The 17,215-nt window shown below is 33.4% G+C and overlaps 1 protein-coding gene across 1 annotated transcript; it reads left to right on the forward strand.

Annotated features, from left to right (window-relative positions):
- Nucleotides 1-12,227: 12,227 nt before the first annotated feature.
- LOC131068008 (uncharacterized) lies at nt 12,228-13,718 on the forward strand. The gene is made up of 2 exons (XM_058003203.2): nt 12,228-12,476; nt 12,904-13,718. Exons 1-2 carry the CDS (start codon nt 12,309-12,311, stop codon nt 13,489-13,491), a joined length of 756 nt encoding a protein of 251 aa, XP_057859186.1. The 5' UTR covers nt 12,228-12,308; the 3' UTR covers nt 13,492-13,718.
- Nucleotides 13,719-17,215: the final 3,497 nt, after the last annotated feature.

Consider the following 17,215-nt stretch of genomic DNA (forward strand, 5'->3'; position numbering starts at 1 on the left):
AGCTTTATGGGTCAAATCTGAGGTCGTCATTGGATTGAGGAGGTCCAAGAAAGTCATTTTTGCCTTTTGTTTCATCCAAATCGGACTTCAGAGGCCAAATCTAGAAGCATTTGAAGTTTGAAGTTGCAGCGGAAATTTTTCAGAAATTATAATTTTGCAGGCAATTTGCAAATAGCGATATCTCAGTCATCCGGACTCCTTTTTCCAAGCAATTTGTTTTGTTTTGGGGTATAATTTTGTGATCTATATAGTGGTGTAGGATTTTTGTAATTTTCGGATACAATTTTTTTAGAAATCTTGAAATCCCGATTTTTACAACTTTGGAGGCTTCATTTGGGCTCATATGGACTCCTTTTCAGGTGCCCTTTTTTTTTTAAAGAGCATAATTTTTTGTCTAATTTCATAATCTACCGTTTGTTTGCAGTGATTTTGAGTAGAAATTGTACTTTCAGTATTTGGTCATTTTCTTGGCATATTTGGTACTTGCATTTTGCTTGGATCCCAGTTTAGATCACTAATAGTATTTGTTGAAGTCTCTTATATCTCATTTTGAGAAGTTGTAATAATTGAAATTAGAAGTACATTTTGTCATTATTTGCAAGTGCCAACATGATCTTTTTATGGGGGGTCAATTGTTCATTTATATCTCTTGGTGAAATTCTATTCGGAGGCATCTTCATCTGTAGTATTCTTCAGGGCTTCTTTGTTGGTGGCATCATTTTCATGTTTTCACATTTGAATAGTTTATCATGATGTATTCTCTTGTTTCAGCAATGTTGTACTCACACTATCATAAAGTGCCACACCTCTTTGTATCTTGTCATTGTTGATTATTTGATGTAATCCTCTTGTATACATAGATTAGGAATATCTTGTGAGACTTGGTGCATGGCTCCAGTTGAGACTTAGATTGTACACATTTGTTCATGGCTCCCATGAGACTTGGATTGTACCATTATTTCTGCTATTTCTGAGTATCCAGATGATGCTCATAGCAGGTTGTTTCCATGCTTGATCTTCATTTTGTTGCAGCGAGTGATTCATCGTCATCGACTTGGTACCTAGTTTTGTCACACTTTGACATTATTGGTCGAGCATTGGCTCTCTTTCTTCCTTATGGGGAGTAATTTTTGTCATCATCATTGGACCATCTTTGCTGGAGATTCGACATTAAGAGGGGGCTTCATGGTCTCTTCTTCTCTCTTATGGGGGGGGGACACAGTTTTGTTCTTCTCATTCATCATTGAGAGCATTGTGTGCTTTCATCATCTCTCTTTTGGGGGAAGGTTTTTTCCCATTATGTTTTTCTCTCTTTCCTTGCTTTATGGGAGACTTCATTTGCATTTGTACATGGGTACCTAACATGGCCTCGTAGTTGGGACCCATCTTGCAATGCTTAGTTGCATTGTAGACTTAAGCATTCCCCTAAGTTGCACTTAAGGGGGGGTGTTGGTGTAAATAATTATTCATCATTGATATTATTACACCTTACTTAAGTTTACTTAGGTACATGCATTTCATAGTAGTTTGGGTATGAGACACTTGGGTGTTTGTGCCACATTGGGATAGTGTGTGTAGGAGAATTTCCACCTTTTATGGTGTTGATCTTATCTTGTTGTTACATTCCACCTCATGTAGAATATTATATTGTTTCTCCTACCTACCCACACCTATTTCCTACCTACCCTTGTTTCTTATTGAGCCACATGTCATGTTTGTGTGCTCACATATCCCTAGCCTTGCCTATATAAGCAAGCTCATCTACATTATTTGTACGGACAATCAATCTATATCTTGTAATGATCCAGTTGATCATGTTTTGCATCTTGATAGAATACAGTTTATTCCTATCATATATTTTGTCTCTCTTATTTGTGCTTTCCATTGCCTCTAGATCTTGGCAAAATCTCACAAGTTATGATCATTTCCACTATCAGTTCTTTGTCATAAGATTTAGCTTGGTCTTTGTGTTTCTCATCCATTTTCACATTAGTGTTCTCCACAATTCTCTGCAATCTTTTATTATAACATCTATATGCTTTTCTTTTAGTTGAATAACCAAGAAATATTCCCTCATCACATCTAGGGTCAAAATTTTCAATAGAATCATCTCTTTTGGTATAACACTTACTTCCAAAGATTCTGAAATACTTAAGAGTAGGGGAATGACCAAACCATAATTCATAAGGTGTCTTATCGGTATCTCCTTCAATATGAACTTTGTTGAATGTATAAACCATTGTACTTATTGATTCTCTCCAGTAGATATGAGGCAAATTAGCTTCCATCATCATGGTTCTGGATGCATCCAAAATGGTTATGTTCTTTCTTTCCACAATACCATTCTCTTGAGGTGTCTGGGGTGCAGATAAATGTCTCCTAATACCATTTTTCTCACAGTAGCTATTGAATTCACCGGATGTGAATTCACCACCTTGATCTGATCTCAAACACTTGATTTTCATCTCTGTCTTTGTCTCAACCATAGTTTTTCTTGAATTTCTCAAAGGCTTTAGATTTCTCCCTTAGAAAAGCAACCCACATCATTCTAGAATAGTCATCAATGATTAACATGGAATATCTATCTCCTTGAAATCTTCTTGTATTAGCAGGACCACACAGGCCAGTATGAATCAAATCAAGAATATCATTAGATTTACCAGGTATGCTCTTAAAAGAAGTTCTGATTTGCTTACCCATTTGACATTCCTTACATACCGGATTATGAGGCTTCACAATCTTAGGTAAATCTCTAACTACCTTAGTTGAATTGATCTTTACAATGCAATCAAAATTTACATGACACAACCTCTTATGTCATAGCCAACTTTCATCAATATGTACAATCAAACATGTTTTTCACTGGAGTTCAAATGAAAGATGTTACCTTTTGTCTATGTACCGGTTGTAATCTCCAATCCTAATTTGTTAATGATTTTGCACTTTCCATCCTTGAATTGTAATTGAAATCCTTTGTCTACCAATTGTCCTACACTCAAAATATTATTCTTCAAACCTTCAACATAATAGATATTTTTCAGTGTTATGCTTACCATCCAATGAAATGGTTCCTCTTCCTTTGATCATGCATGCTTTGTTATTACCAAATCTAACTTGACCGCCATCAGATTCTTGAAAGGTTAGAAACTTTATTTTGTCTCCTGTCATATGATGAGAACATCCACTGGCTATTACCCATTCATCTTTGTCTTCAACTTTTGCTACAAGGGCCTTTTTCTCATTTTTTATAACTGATTCTGGATCTTCCTTCATAGCATAAAATACCTAGCCTCTTCCATTGCCAAATTCACTAACCGAATCTCGTATCAGTTCTTCCTTTGAGTCATCAATTACTCCTTCCTCATCAGCATAGTAGCATGATTTGTTTTTGTTTCTCCTGTACTTATTCTTAAAAGATCCTCTTGCTCTTTCTTCCAATTTTGAATTCCTCTTAGGACATCTAGATGTAAAATGACCTATCTTATTACATTTAAAACATTTGAAAGGAGATTTTCCTTCATACTTACTTCCTGTCAGACCTTTAGGTATCCTTCTAGAAAATAGGGCTTCAAGTTTCTCAAGCTCTTCATCTTCTTTCCTAATCTCTTCCAATTCCTTTGCATACAAAACTTTCCAATATTGCTTTTTGGTTGATGATGTAGATGCCTTAAATGCAGTATCAATATTTGCAGCTCCTGGAGGACCAAATTCTTCAAGGTCAAAGGCAGATATCTTCCCAACAAGAGTATCTCTATTGATAGAAGAATTAGGCATGGTTCTTAGCTCATTAATTGCAGTTACCTTCATCTTATATATCGGTGGCAAAACCCTTAATACTTTTGAAACAATCTCTTCCTCGCTCAGAGATCCACCATAGCACTGAATTCCTAATACGATTTCATTTACCCTTTCCATGAATGCAGAAATTATTTCATCTTCCTCCATCTTCAAGTTTTCATATCTTACTCGGTAACATTCAAGTTTTACAATTTTAACAATCGGATCACCTTAATTTAGAGTCTCTAACTTATCCCATATAGCTTTTGCCGATGATTTATCTGATAATCCCATGATCTGTTGATCTGATAAGGAACTTAAGAGGGCTTCTTTAGATCTACAGTCATTTTCAATGTTCGTTTCCAAGTCTATTGGTGCAGGATTGTCAAATGTCGGATCATGAGGAGTGTAACCTTTCTAAGTTATTTCCTAAATTTCTTTTCCAATGCATCTTAAATGAGTCTCCGTCCGAATTTTCCATACTTCATAGTTTGTTTCATCAATCCCAGGGTTGTCCTTCTAGTAAATAGTAGTTGAACTATTAGTTTCCATAGGATCTTCCTCAAGTGGTTACGCTTCTGCAAAAAGACGACTAGGCTCTGATACCAATTGTTAGGATAAATGGTGGACAACTGAGAGAGGGGGGTGAATCAGTTGTTAACAGACTATGTGAATTAAAGCACTTTAAACCTTTTACTAGAATATAAGAAAATAGATACCGAATAACTGATAAAGCATTAAAGAATAATTGAAAACCAAAGAATCAATACCATGCAACCATAACACATAACAACATGATTTGTACGTGGAAAACTTAGTTAAAAGGAAAAACTACAGTGGGAAACCCTACCCACAATCAGATGATACTTCTACAGAAAGTATATGATTACAATAGGGAGGCACACTGCCTAGAGCGCACTGCTCATCACAATGGAGTCTCACTAACTACAGAAGAGGTTAACCACCTCAAAATATTTGGACAACAATCTAGAAAGAAGAATTGCCTATGATAGCATCAAACATGCCAGATTATAGTTCTGGTTAAGCTCAATACCGGAGGTCTAAAACCTCTTACATAAACCCAAATCGATCACCTATGATCGACCAAATCCTCTGCACAAATTATTATTACATTATTTTCTCCTTGCCTATACATACAATCTACAATGAGATCTTACATATATTTATACAAGCCCTGGACCTAAACAATTAGGTCGGCCACCCAAATGATAATTCAATAGATCCATTACATAATCCTGAAATAAAATCATAAAACATGTTGGCCTAAGGCCAAACAAATATCATCCAATCAATAAAACATCCAAACAAATGAACATGTTTCATGAAACCGGTCCATAACCTAGATAGCACCGAACCTGAATTAGATCCACACATGCCAAAGAAATGACACCAATCAGTCGAGGCACGAACACAATCACCATCAGCATCCTAAATCCCTTCTAGAAGTTGCACCAACACCACTTATGCATTATATCAAAGATCTTCAATAAAGCTCTGTCGGCGAAACCCTTACTAGACCTACAAAGCAGGTTTACTAGAACATAAGATAGCATCCGATCATCAAGTCAATACCAACTGATTGAAACATACTTCAGAAGCATATGAACCATTCATACAAACTTATTCCATCATTCAGATCATACCAGTGACAATCAATTGATAATCTTCCCAATCCAATCCTTCTACCGGAAGCCGGTAAACAACCATAACAGCTAGTATTGACATCAATGACAAAACATCAATGCAACACATAATCAATTCCTTCATATTGCCAACATATTATACTTATGTGTAGTGATCTAGATGCACTCATTATTCATGTATCGATTATATTGGTTATGAGGATATGAAGACATCTTATTATTGCTAACCCCACTTTATGATTGTAATGGACGAGATGATGCTTTGTTGATTGCAACTATTTTACTATTGTATTCGTGATAGAGACTTTGTCATACCACTCATTACAAGCATAATATGACATGATTCTCTCTCACTTGCTTAATCATTTATAATATATATTATGGTATATGTTGCCTCGTGGTTATTGGTGGTTGCAAGTTTTGCAGGTACTAGACATCAACTCCACCTGGCCTCACAGGTCCGAGTGTGTCTTAATCCCAATGGCAAGTTGATTGGAGATGGCATGAGTTGCCTCTACACACTCTAGGCTTAAGTTGATACCCTTGTCAATTAGTGTCTTGGCTTGGGTCGTTGGTTTGTGTCATATGGTATGATGTTCAACCCTATGTCGTGTTGCCTTGTGAGTTTGCGATTATTTATTAATTAATAATAAATCAGTTTATACAACTTATTTAGTATTAAATTAAATCAATAGATATCATTAATATTTAGATATTATTGTGTAATTTAATTATCTAGGGTGATTATTTATTAATATTATTTTGTGGATCATAATATCTATCATATATAATTATGCATGAAAGACTATTTATTTATTATATTTTATATGTATGTGGGATATACTAATGGTATTAAGTTTAAATTATAATATTTGAGAACTTATGATTATGTATGAATTTGATTATTTATATATTGGTTATTTGGAGTTGTGAAAATTAATTAATTAATTAAATTATTATATATAGCCCATTGGTGTAAATTATTAAATAATAGTTGGTATATATATATATATATATATATATATATATATATATGGAGCTAATAATAAATTAATGATTATTTGGGGGGATTATATTTGCTGAAGCTTTTATATTTATCTATACGCTTATTTATTTATTTATTATTTGAGCTTTTGATTTATTGGATTATTATTTATTTATTTATTGTTTAAATTGTTGGTTGAGTATTTTTATTTTTTTTTGATCGAACGTTGGTTGAGTATTTATACTTGTTCATACATTTACTTATTTATTATCCATTTTGTCTATTGTTTATTTATTTATCTTTTTGTTTTATTTATTTGTTATTATTTATGTACCCACTCCTTGTTATGATTGGCCTTCTTGGGAGTTGTGATTGTGAGGATATTATTATTTAATGGTTTATTTATTTATTTATTTATATTATTTGTGGTTTTATATTAAATTGGAGTATTTATTTATATTGCCTTTGTTTTATTTTATTGGGCTTTGATTTATTATTATTGGTTATTATATTATTACATTCTCTTGTTACTAATTGAGTAATTAAATATTATGTTTATACCTACCCTATTATTTTATTGGTTGAGATTTTGGGGAGTAAATAATATTATTTTATATTCTTACCTCTATAGTTTTTGAATAAGATTTTATTGATTGGACTTTTGAGCATTTGTGTGTGTGCTTTTGAATATTTTTTTGCAACTTTTGAATTTTTGAATTGCTTGGTTGGGTTGGATTTTGGAAAGCTTGTTGGTCTATATTTTTTATCTACTACAATTGCATTACCACCACTCTACTTCCAAGTTGGAGATCTTTTTCTATTCATGTATTTTGATTTTTGAAAATAATTGTTTTCTTTATGTCTACTAAAAGATTATCTATGGGAGATTGGGAAAGATAATTAAAGAAAGGTTATTAATATTGAAATATATGTATTAATATTGGGGAATTAATTATTTGTATTCTTTTTATTTATTGTGCTGGGGGGTAAGTGCACCAAGATGGTGTGCAAAAAGGTGGGTATAAGTGGACACTTTTTTTTTTTTTTTTTTTTTTTTTCTGAAATCAGGTAAACCTAAACTTGGAGGAGAAAGTTGAGAGTCACCCGCTCAAGATATGAAGATACTCAAAGAACAAAGATTGTAGTACTCTAAATCTAGTTTCCAAACTACTAATTTTGTTCAAAATTGGATAAGATTAAGGGGGTCCAATCTTCACGCAAGAAAAATAGACCCTGATTTTTTTTTTAAAACATAACATAGTGTCTAACGTATGCATAAAAAAAGTCATAGTTAGATTTTTTATTTTGATAAATCCTTTGGCAGAAAGATAGTTAAGAGTGAGCACTAGAAGTTGTGTATTTTTTTATAATTTTTTGCTAAGTATTTTTTTTTATGATTTTTCCAATCTAGCACATTATGAAAATCAAGTACCTATTCATGTGCGAAGCATAACTTGCACCAAAACAATCGAAAATGCAAAAAAAATAAAAAATTGTAAAGAATCAAGTGCACTACAATAATAATTTTTTTTAAAAAAATTGTATAAGTAGATCAAAACTTATTAAAAAAATGGTACATAAATGGTACATGTATGTCTCTAAGAACTATGGAGACACTGGTAAAATAAATTCAATAATAATATGTTATTGTTGTTCAAATTTTAAAAAAAATTATATGGTTAGAAAGCTCAGAAGATGGGTAAAAATATGGTGGAAATTTTTAAAATGCCCACTTGATGAAGTGTAAACCTAATGATGACAAAGTCGAGAAACCAAGCTCATAAAACAAAACATGTCAAAAAGGAGGGAATGGAGGAAAATCAAACTTCTAAACCGCAACTTTGTCATCCAAGCCTATTCACAAGCCTAAACAGACAAGAGCGTATACAGGATTTCTTTTGAATAAGAACTGCATATGGGGTTCATTTTGAATAAGAACCGCGTATGAGGTTTCTTATGAATAAGCACTACGTACGCGGTTCTTCCTGTGATACTCTAACATAAAGAAATTAATGTGTACGTTTAAAATGTGTGTATGTGCATACATATATGTATATGTAGATTCGAGGTACCTAATAATTCAATTTTAGAGTTCAATTATAGTTCAATATATATTGATTTTGATGTTAATTTTTTGAATGTAAATTATATAATATAACTAATCTCAATTGTGGTTTGAATTTTTCTTATGTAGGATCCTTCAAAGCCAAAGAGTGCTTCGAAGAGGATCGAGTTTGATGATCCATTTGTAGATTAGGATGTGATAGAGACATTTTGGGATTCATACATAGCTATTCGGCATGTATATTTTGTATATGGACATACACTTGTATATGGACATACATTTTGTTTAAGTTGGTATTTATGTCATTTTTGTATATGGGCATACACTTATTCGACAATTTGATGCCTTAAAAATAATAGTGAAAAATGGAAATGTATGGCTCAACATACACAGCTTTGTACAAAAATAAATTGTAAAATGTATTGTACTCTCACTTCCACTAAACATTGTCTTATAAAAATGTATATTTATTAACACATCCACTACCAATGGTCATACATTTATTATAAAATCAGCCCCAATAATTAAACTAAGAATTAGCTAAATTAAAAAATGTCGCTTCTATGTCTCTAGTAGATTATTATATTGTAATGCTATAAACACTTGCATATTATATGTTTATCTATTCTATGATTCTGGATTTGATTGTGCATGAAATTATTTGATTGGATTTGAGATTTTTTTCTCACACAATTTGTTTCCAAATGTATGAGAAGATAGCAGATTAAAATCAAGAGTTACACCATAAATCATTTAATTTGTGAAATACAATAAATATATTTGACAACATGAAAAATTATTGAAAAATAAAAATAAAACAATCTTATATATTTTTTTATAATAAGATTTTGTCTTTTGTAAAATTTTAATACGTCCATTACAATTTCGACAATTCAATTAATCCAAACTAGAGAATGAAAAAAGACTTCATCAATCATTCCTTTTACTATCTATCTTATACCAATTTTTTTAATGGTATAACATAAAAAATCAGCCTCTCAAGATTGTGATGAGTGTCGACAACATTGAAAGAAGATTTTCATTTAAAGCACCATGAGTGTAAGACCTTTACAAGACTGCTAAACCACACATCTGTGAATTTTTTTAATTTATTGTTTCATCATTCTCATATTCACTCGAAATGATGCACCTTTACATTTCATAAAGCATTGAACTTTGTGCCACCTTATGATCGATTGAGACCACTTTTGCGATTAAAAGACAAGATGTAAGCACCCTTGGAAATCTTTCAAAAGCAGCAAAATAAATAGGATAGAATTGGAACCAAATGGTTGAAGTCTAGCATATTGGAAACCCATTAATTGTATTTCAGTTATACTTTCATGGAATATTAGAAGGCATCACAATAAGGAGACAGTTCATGGAGCCAACATTGCCCTTAAAATGGCATCTTTTCATGCTAAAAAGCCAGATTTGCTCCCGCCATAGGAGTGGCAATGGCCTCTCCCAAGCTAGAAAACTGCACTCCCAAGCTAAGATCAGCTTTCCATAACAAGTTAAATGCTTTTATATATGAATGCTCTAAGCTTTAAACGCATGCCTCGAGAGGTGATTCAAAACGATGAAAAGAAGACCAAATTCAATGTACCCGAGTATCTTATTGTTTATAATATATGAATGGTACGCCCATTTGATATACTTGAGGTGAAAAGTGCATCATGACTCAGCATCTATTACAACTACAAGCATTATAAACCTTACATATGCATACCAACTAGGTTTTCAGAATCTCATCTCAGTGAAACCAAGCTATGGAGTTCAGGAAAAACTTCCTCGATCTTACAGTTGTGCCCTTGGGTTTTCTGCTATCCATGTTATACCATTCTTTCTTGTGGCACAGAGTTAAGAACCGCCCTCTCAGGACTGTGATTGGTATCAATAGCATTGCAAGGAGGCTTTGGGTTAAATGCATCATGAAGGTAAGAGCTTTATAACATTGCTAATTCAAGCCACGTTCGTAAGAAAAGGAATTATGGAAGGTTCAGAGAGCTTCAATTATTCGTTCAGAATGAAATTAACATTTTTTTCATTCAAGCAAATATATGTAGTCAATGAATGAATTCATTTATAAGGATTATGGTTTAGGACAATGCAAGTAGAGCATATAAACTGATTAAGGTTTGAGATAGAATGGATTCAAGCTCACCCTTTCCCTTTAAAACTACTTTTTATTGGTGGGTATGAGTTTTTCCTAATTTTTAAAAATAAATAAAACTACTTTTGGATTAACTCTGCAACTCTCTTTCTGTCATTAAAACACAAGCATAGACAAGGAGAAAGTGTGTATTTTTTTTTTTTAATTTAGAGGTATTTTGTTACTATGAATTGATGAATCATGATCTATGTTGTGTATGCAGGGAGGTGGTGATAAAAATGGAGTTCTAGCAGTACAGACAATGAGAAATAGCATGATGGGATCCGCCCTAATGTCATCAACTTCAATTATGTTGGGTTGGTGACTGGCTGCTATGATCAGCAACACCTACAGTCTCAGTGCCACACTCTTTGGCTCTCATGGTGAAGTCAATATGCTAGACTATTAATTGTAACATTGTTGTGACTCTGTAAGTCCATTGTGGTAGATTGTCATGTTGTGAGTGTACACGAATAGAACATATATGGTTGTTACATTGTTTTATTGAATTTTGTTGTGTATTTATTTATTGGTGGCATTCATTAGATAATCTAATCATGATTACATAATACTTCAACTTACGAAATTAATTTTTCTTGCTACTTAATTGTTTTCTCTATAAATATATTATTTTAATTTCTTATATAAATTATGAACTGTAACTTTCCTTACCAAATTTTTTCTATGATATAATATATTTAAAAACATTAACATGATATAGATATTACCATTTCAATAAAAAAATAGTGATTTGATGAAATCTAATACTTCAAAATCTTGCATGGATGTTGTTAATTGTCTCTGTGTAAAGATGTTAAAGGATAAAAACAACCATTATCTATTAGTGATCAGAATGCATTTTGGCTGTACTTCTTTTTTAACATTTATTAATTAAATTGAATATCAAGATTTTCAATTTAATTAATAAATGCAAAAAAAGTATAACCAAGATGCATTTTGATCCCAAGATAGACAATGGTTGATTTTATCATAAGGTAGTGATTTATTTTTGAAAGTACAAAGGCTTCTTCTAAGAATGGTCATGCCAGCAAGTCAAAACAAGAGAACAAATTAATGGTAGTTTTCCTGAATAAATGTAATGACTCATGATGCATACATATCTCAATCAACAAAATATACAATTAAAATAAAAAGTATTCTAGTTAGTCGTCTCAATTAACAAAATTAATTGAAAAAAATATATATTTCACTTTCTCGTCTCAATTAACAAAGTATGCAATTGAGAAAAATAAGTATTTCAGTTTGTCGTTTACACGTTCATGAAATATGATAAGACGTCACTGGAGCCAACGTTGCCCTTAAAATGACATCTTTGCTTACGCCACTCCCAAGCTAAGATCAAACCCTCGGGAAAACTTTACATGGAGATAAAATTCTAAATGTTTTTATATATGAATGCTCTAACCTTTTCACGCATGCCTTGAGAGGTAATTCAAAACGATGAAAAGAAGACCAAATTCAATGTACCTGAGTATGTTATTATTTATAATATATCAACAGTACCTCATTTGATATGTGAGGTGAAAAGTGCATCACAACTCAGCATCTATTACAAGCACCATAAACCATCTAGGGTTTCATATTCTCATCTCATTATACACCAACTAGGGTTTCAGAATCTCATCTCATTGAAACCAGATTATGGAGTGCAGAAAAGGCTTCCTAGATCTTGTACTTGTGCCCTTGGCTTTTCTGCTATCCATCTTATACCATGCTTTCTTGTGGTATAGAGTTAAGAATCACCCTCTCAAGACTGTGATTGGTATCAACAGTATTGGAAGGAGGCTTTGGGTTAAAGGCATCATGAAGGTAAGAGCTTTACAAGATTGCTAATTCAATTCACGTTCACATGAAAAGGAAATATGGAAGGTTTAGAGAGCTTCAATTATTCGTTCAGAATAGAATAATTTTTTTAGTCAAAATGAGTTCATTTATAAGGATTATGGTCTAAAACAATACAAGTAGAGCTTATAAACTGATTAAGGTTTGAGATACAGTGGATTTAAGATCACCCTTTTCCTTTAAAACTACTTTTTATTGGTGGGTATGAGTTTTTCAGTTTGTTAAAAAAAAGTAAAAGTGCTTTTGGATTCAACAACTTTCCTTCTGTCATCAAAACTTAACCCAGTTTCTTAAAGCACAAGCATAGACAAGGAGGAAGTGAGTAACTATTTTTCAATTTGGAGGTATTTCGTTACTATGAATTGATGAATCATGATATGTGTTGTCTAAGCAGGGTGGTAGTGATAAAAATGGAGTTCTAGCAGTGCAGACACTGAGGAGCAGCATAATGGGATCCATCCTGATGGCAACAACTTCAATCATATTGGGTTGTGGATTGGCTGGTATGATCAGCAGCACCTACACTATAAAAAAGCCTCTCAATGACACACCCTTTGGCTCTCATGGCAACTTCATATTGGCAGTTAAATACTTGTTAATACTCATGTTTTTAATCTTCTCTTTTATCTGCCATTCTCTGTCGATCTGCTACCAGTGTGAAGTTGGCTCTTTGATAGCGACTCCGATAAGAAGGCATGAATTGGCCGGCCTTATTAGTACAGACTATGTCTGTGAGATGTTGGAAAAAGGCTTCGCTTTCAATATAGTTGGTGACAGGGTCTTTTATGGTGGGTTTCCTTTGCTTTTCTGGGTTGTAGGGCCTCTGCCAGTTTTCCTAGGATCAGCACTGCTAGTGCCTGTTCTTTATTCTACAGATTTTGTTTCTTCTTCTGTAATAGGTAATAGAAATACAGACATCGAAACAAGAAAACAGAAGAAAGTATCAGGTAAACTAGGTGAGAAAGAAGAAAGTATCAGGTAAACTAGGTGAGAATACCGTATGTAAGTTGGGGGTGAGAACGATGGGATTTTATAATTTGCAATGTCATATATAGTTCACCACCTTGGGCAAGGATGTAATAGATTTGATCTTTGGTATGCTATTTTATCAGGTAGATTTGGTGAGATTCGGTGAGATTACTATGTGTAAGTGTAAGGTAGAGGATGAGGTTTAAGGGTTCGTCTTGTAAAGAGTTAAGTTTCAGATCATTGGACTAAATTTTCAATTTTTCTTAATAAAAAATCATAAATGTGAGATCTATAGAACTTATCAAATTTGATGTAAATAAAGTTCATCTTTGAAAAAGGATTGTAAGAGACTATAATAAAAGCCTTCAAACTTTCACTGCCTAATTTTATTTTCGATGACCTTTCAGTTTTAAATGTAATATGTTAAATGTCTTTAAAAACTAAGACAAAGCATGCAATTGTGTAAAATACCAAGTTGGCTCATGGTAGGAACAAAATGGAAAGGATTACTAAAATTTGATTTTTTTTTTTTAATAAAGGGTCAATTTTACATGGCATGGGATTGACCCCAGGTTCATCCAAAATCTAAAAGTTCTAAAATCAAGGAAATAACTGAATGTATGGGAGTAGGTAAAATGATATTAATAATAAATGTAAAATATAAAGGAATATGTGTAAACACATATAAGATATGTTCAAATAAGTTATATAATATATAGAATTGTGGATGAATGAAAGATTCGGGTATGAACCCAATTTTACAAATGATATGACATGTTAATTTATAATTGTATTAAGTTTGTCCTTTAAAATTGGCCCAAAACTAAATGGAAATTGACATACATATGAATATTTCACTATTACATTTCTCCCACTTTGAATTGTGTGTGAATCTTATCATGAATGTATATAATAAAGTAAATGAGCACTTGCAAACATGCATGTAAAATAAATATCTAGTCAGAAAATGATATCAAAGTCCATGTAAATAAATGGACCCCACTAGATCTCATCGTGTGTGCTCCTCCTTCAACATGACTGGTCCATTAAAACTCACAAAATGGAGAAAAGATATACAATGAGTAGCTTATACCTCAAAATCACACATAAAAATAATTTTTTGAACTGAATTAACTATCAATGATCATGAAAGAGAGAAAAAGAGAGAGAAGAGATAGTGGGGATAGAAATATTTTAATAATATGAAAAGTGTTCATGTGATTCTCAATAGCCATAAGATGATATGACATATCATGCACTATCATTGCATGTGATTACTATCAATTTGGATAAAGTGATAGGTCTCTATGATAGCACCTATAACTATCTATAATCTCAATATATAAGAATTAGTTACATGATATATACCTACTTAAATTGGTTGCATTAGAATCAAAGTATGAAGACCATCTGTGAGAGGAACATATATAGGTCCAAGATGTTGTAATAGTCCATCTAACTCCAAAAAATATCTTGAAAATCATCCCTCAAGGGATCTTCCAAACTCAATCTCCACTCTCACCTCCTAATAAAAAGTATCAATAGGAAGTGTGAAGCAGTCACCGATGAGAAGGGACCTCAAAGAGATCAATTCGGACTGGTCAGTACGAGTAACACAACGGAAACACAAAGATATGATGGAGGCAATGCAGAATAGATTGTTTTATTTCATGAAAATTGATTACAACCAACCGGCAACAACCAGGTTACAGCATAACCGGCTCATAGGCCCGGTAGAACATACAGAATAGGTCACAACCATGACCTTAAATCTTAAGATCTATCTTCTACACACAGTTTCGCTACTTCATTCTTTGATTGATTACATTCTAATGCACAATTACAATTATATATACAATCCAAAGGATCCAGTAGGCCCAAAAAGGGATCAAAACCCAAAGAACAAGACCTAATGTGTAAAATAAACAAGGTCGGTCTTTGCCAAGAGATTCCTCCAGAAAATCCAAAGGATGAAATGTAGATCGCGAGAAAAGGTCGGCCACATGCTAAGGAATATCGGAATCAACGCCCAAGGCTCTGCAAGCTTCGGAAGGGGTTCTGATAGATCACCAAAATAGGTCCAGGCAACTGGTAACAAGAACTGTCAACCGATAACAAGAAACTGTCAAGGAAATTGATAGCGATATCTTGCCAAAAAATGATCCAAATGCGATGCGGTCTGGAAACAAGAAAGATGATCAGGTCTTCAAGTAGAATCCAACTCCACCTGATCTGATGAGCCGAAATCAGGACACATAGAAAGAAAAGATGAAACTGCAAATAGGAAACAAAACAGAAAGAAAATTGCTATGAAGATTGCTATGAACCGGGGATGCTCCTACATCAGACATCCGAGGTTATTGAAAAAGTGAGCCTCTCTCACTTTGCTTGCGTTAGAGGAAAACCAAGGTGATCTACCTCTTCCTGAGAAATCCAAGATGAATCTTCAACTGGTCTGTCCTTCCACTTCACAAGATACTCCTTATACTGACTGCTACGGGTACTACGCCCAATCCTACTGTCCAGAATTTCTTCAATCTGATCTGGTTCCTTCTGGGGAAACTATTTCTCCAAGTTTTCAATATTGTCCTCACTGAATTTTGGTTCATGATACTCATGAAGATTTGCAATGTTAAACATAGGTGAAATACTCAGACTATCTGGTAACTCCACTTCATATGCATTTCTAGAACTGAACTTCCTCACAATCTTGCAAGGTCCAAACTTCTTCATCTGCAATTTGTTATAAGTTCCAACCGGGAATCTCTATATTTTTTCAGACATACCATCACTTCATCGCCAACTTCAAATTCCTTATGTCTCCTCTTCTCATCTTCCTTCTCCTTATACTTGTTGTTCATGTCTTCCAAATGCTTCTTAACCTGAATATGCAAGGCTGCCATGTGATCTACAAATTCTTCTGCTTCTGAACTTCTTTGGTCTTCACTACTAATGTATCTCAATCATGATATACCTCTAGGATGCACTCCGGTAACAATCTCAAAAGGTGTTCTTTGAGTACTCCTATTCACTGAATTGTTGTAGGAAAACTCTGCTTGTGCAAGAATCAAATCCCAACTTCCGGTTTATCTCCAACTAAACATCTCAACAAATTTCCCAAACTTCGGTTAACTACTTCTGTCTGTCCATCATTCTGTGGATGAAAAGTAGAGCTGAACTTCAAATTTGTCTGCATCTTCGTCCAAAGTGTTCTCCAAAAATAGCCAACAAACTTAGTGTCTCTATCTGAAACTATGCTCTTAGGTAATCCATGCAATCTCACCACTTCTTTGAAAACTAGGTCTGCTACATGTAATGCATCTGATGTCTTCTTACAAGGTATGAAATGAGCCATCTTCGAGAATCTATCCACTACCACAAATATAGAATCATTCCCTCTCGGTTTCTTAGGCAATCCAAGTACAAAATCCATGCTTATATCCTCCCAAGGTCTTACCGGTACTGTCAAAGGTTTATACAATCCCACATTCTAACTACTACCCTTTGCAACTTGACAAACTCTACAACATTGCACATATCTCTTAACATCCTTATGAATTTGGGGTTGTTGGCCATTTGGAGGAATTGATTATGTGTTGCATTGATGTTTTGTCATTAATGTCAACACTAGTTGTTTGGATGGTTTACCAGCACCCTTCTGGTCCCGATAGGTTGAGTAGTTTCTGGTTGGTTTAGATTTGGCATGATTTGGTAGGCTCGGGTATGATTTGATTATG

Source organism: Cryptomeria japonica, chromosome 5, assembly GCF_030272615.1.
Source record: "Cryptomeria japonica chromosome 5, Sugi_1.0, whole genome shotgun sequence".
Taxonomy (NCBI): Eukaryota; Viridiplantae; Streptophyta; class Pinopsida; order Cupressales; family Cupressaceae; genus Cryptomeria; species Cryptomeria japonica.

Coding starts and splice junctions, on each gene's coding strand:
- LOC131068008 (XM_058003203.2), top strand. CDS start 12,309: ATGGAGTGCAGAAAAGGCTTCCTAGATCTTGTACTTGTGCCCTTGGCT. Junction 12,477..12,903: donor GGGTTAAAGGCATCATGAAG/GTAAGAGCTTTA, acceptor TTGTCTAAGCAG/GGTGGTAGTGATAAAAATGG.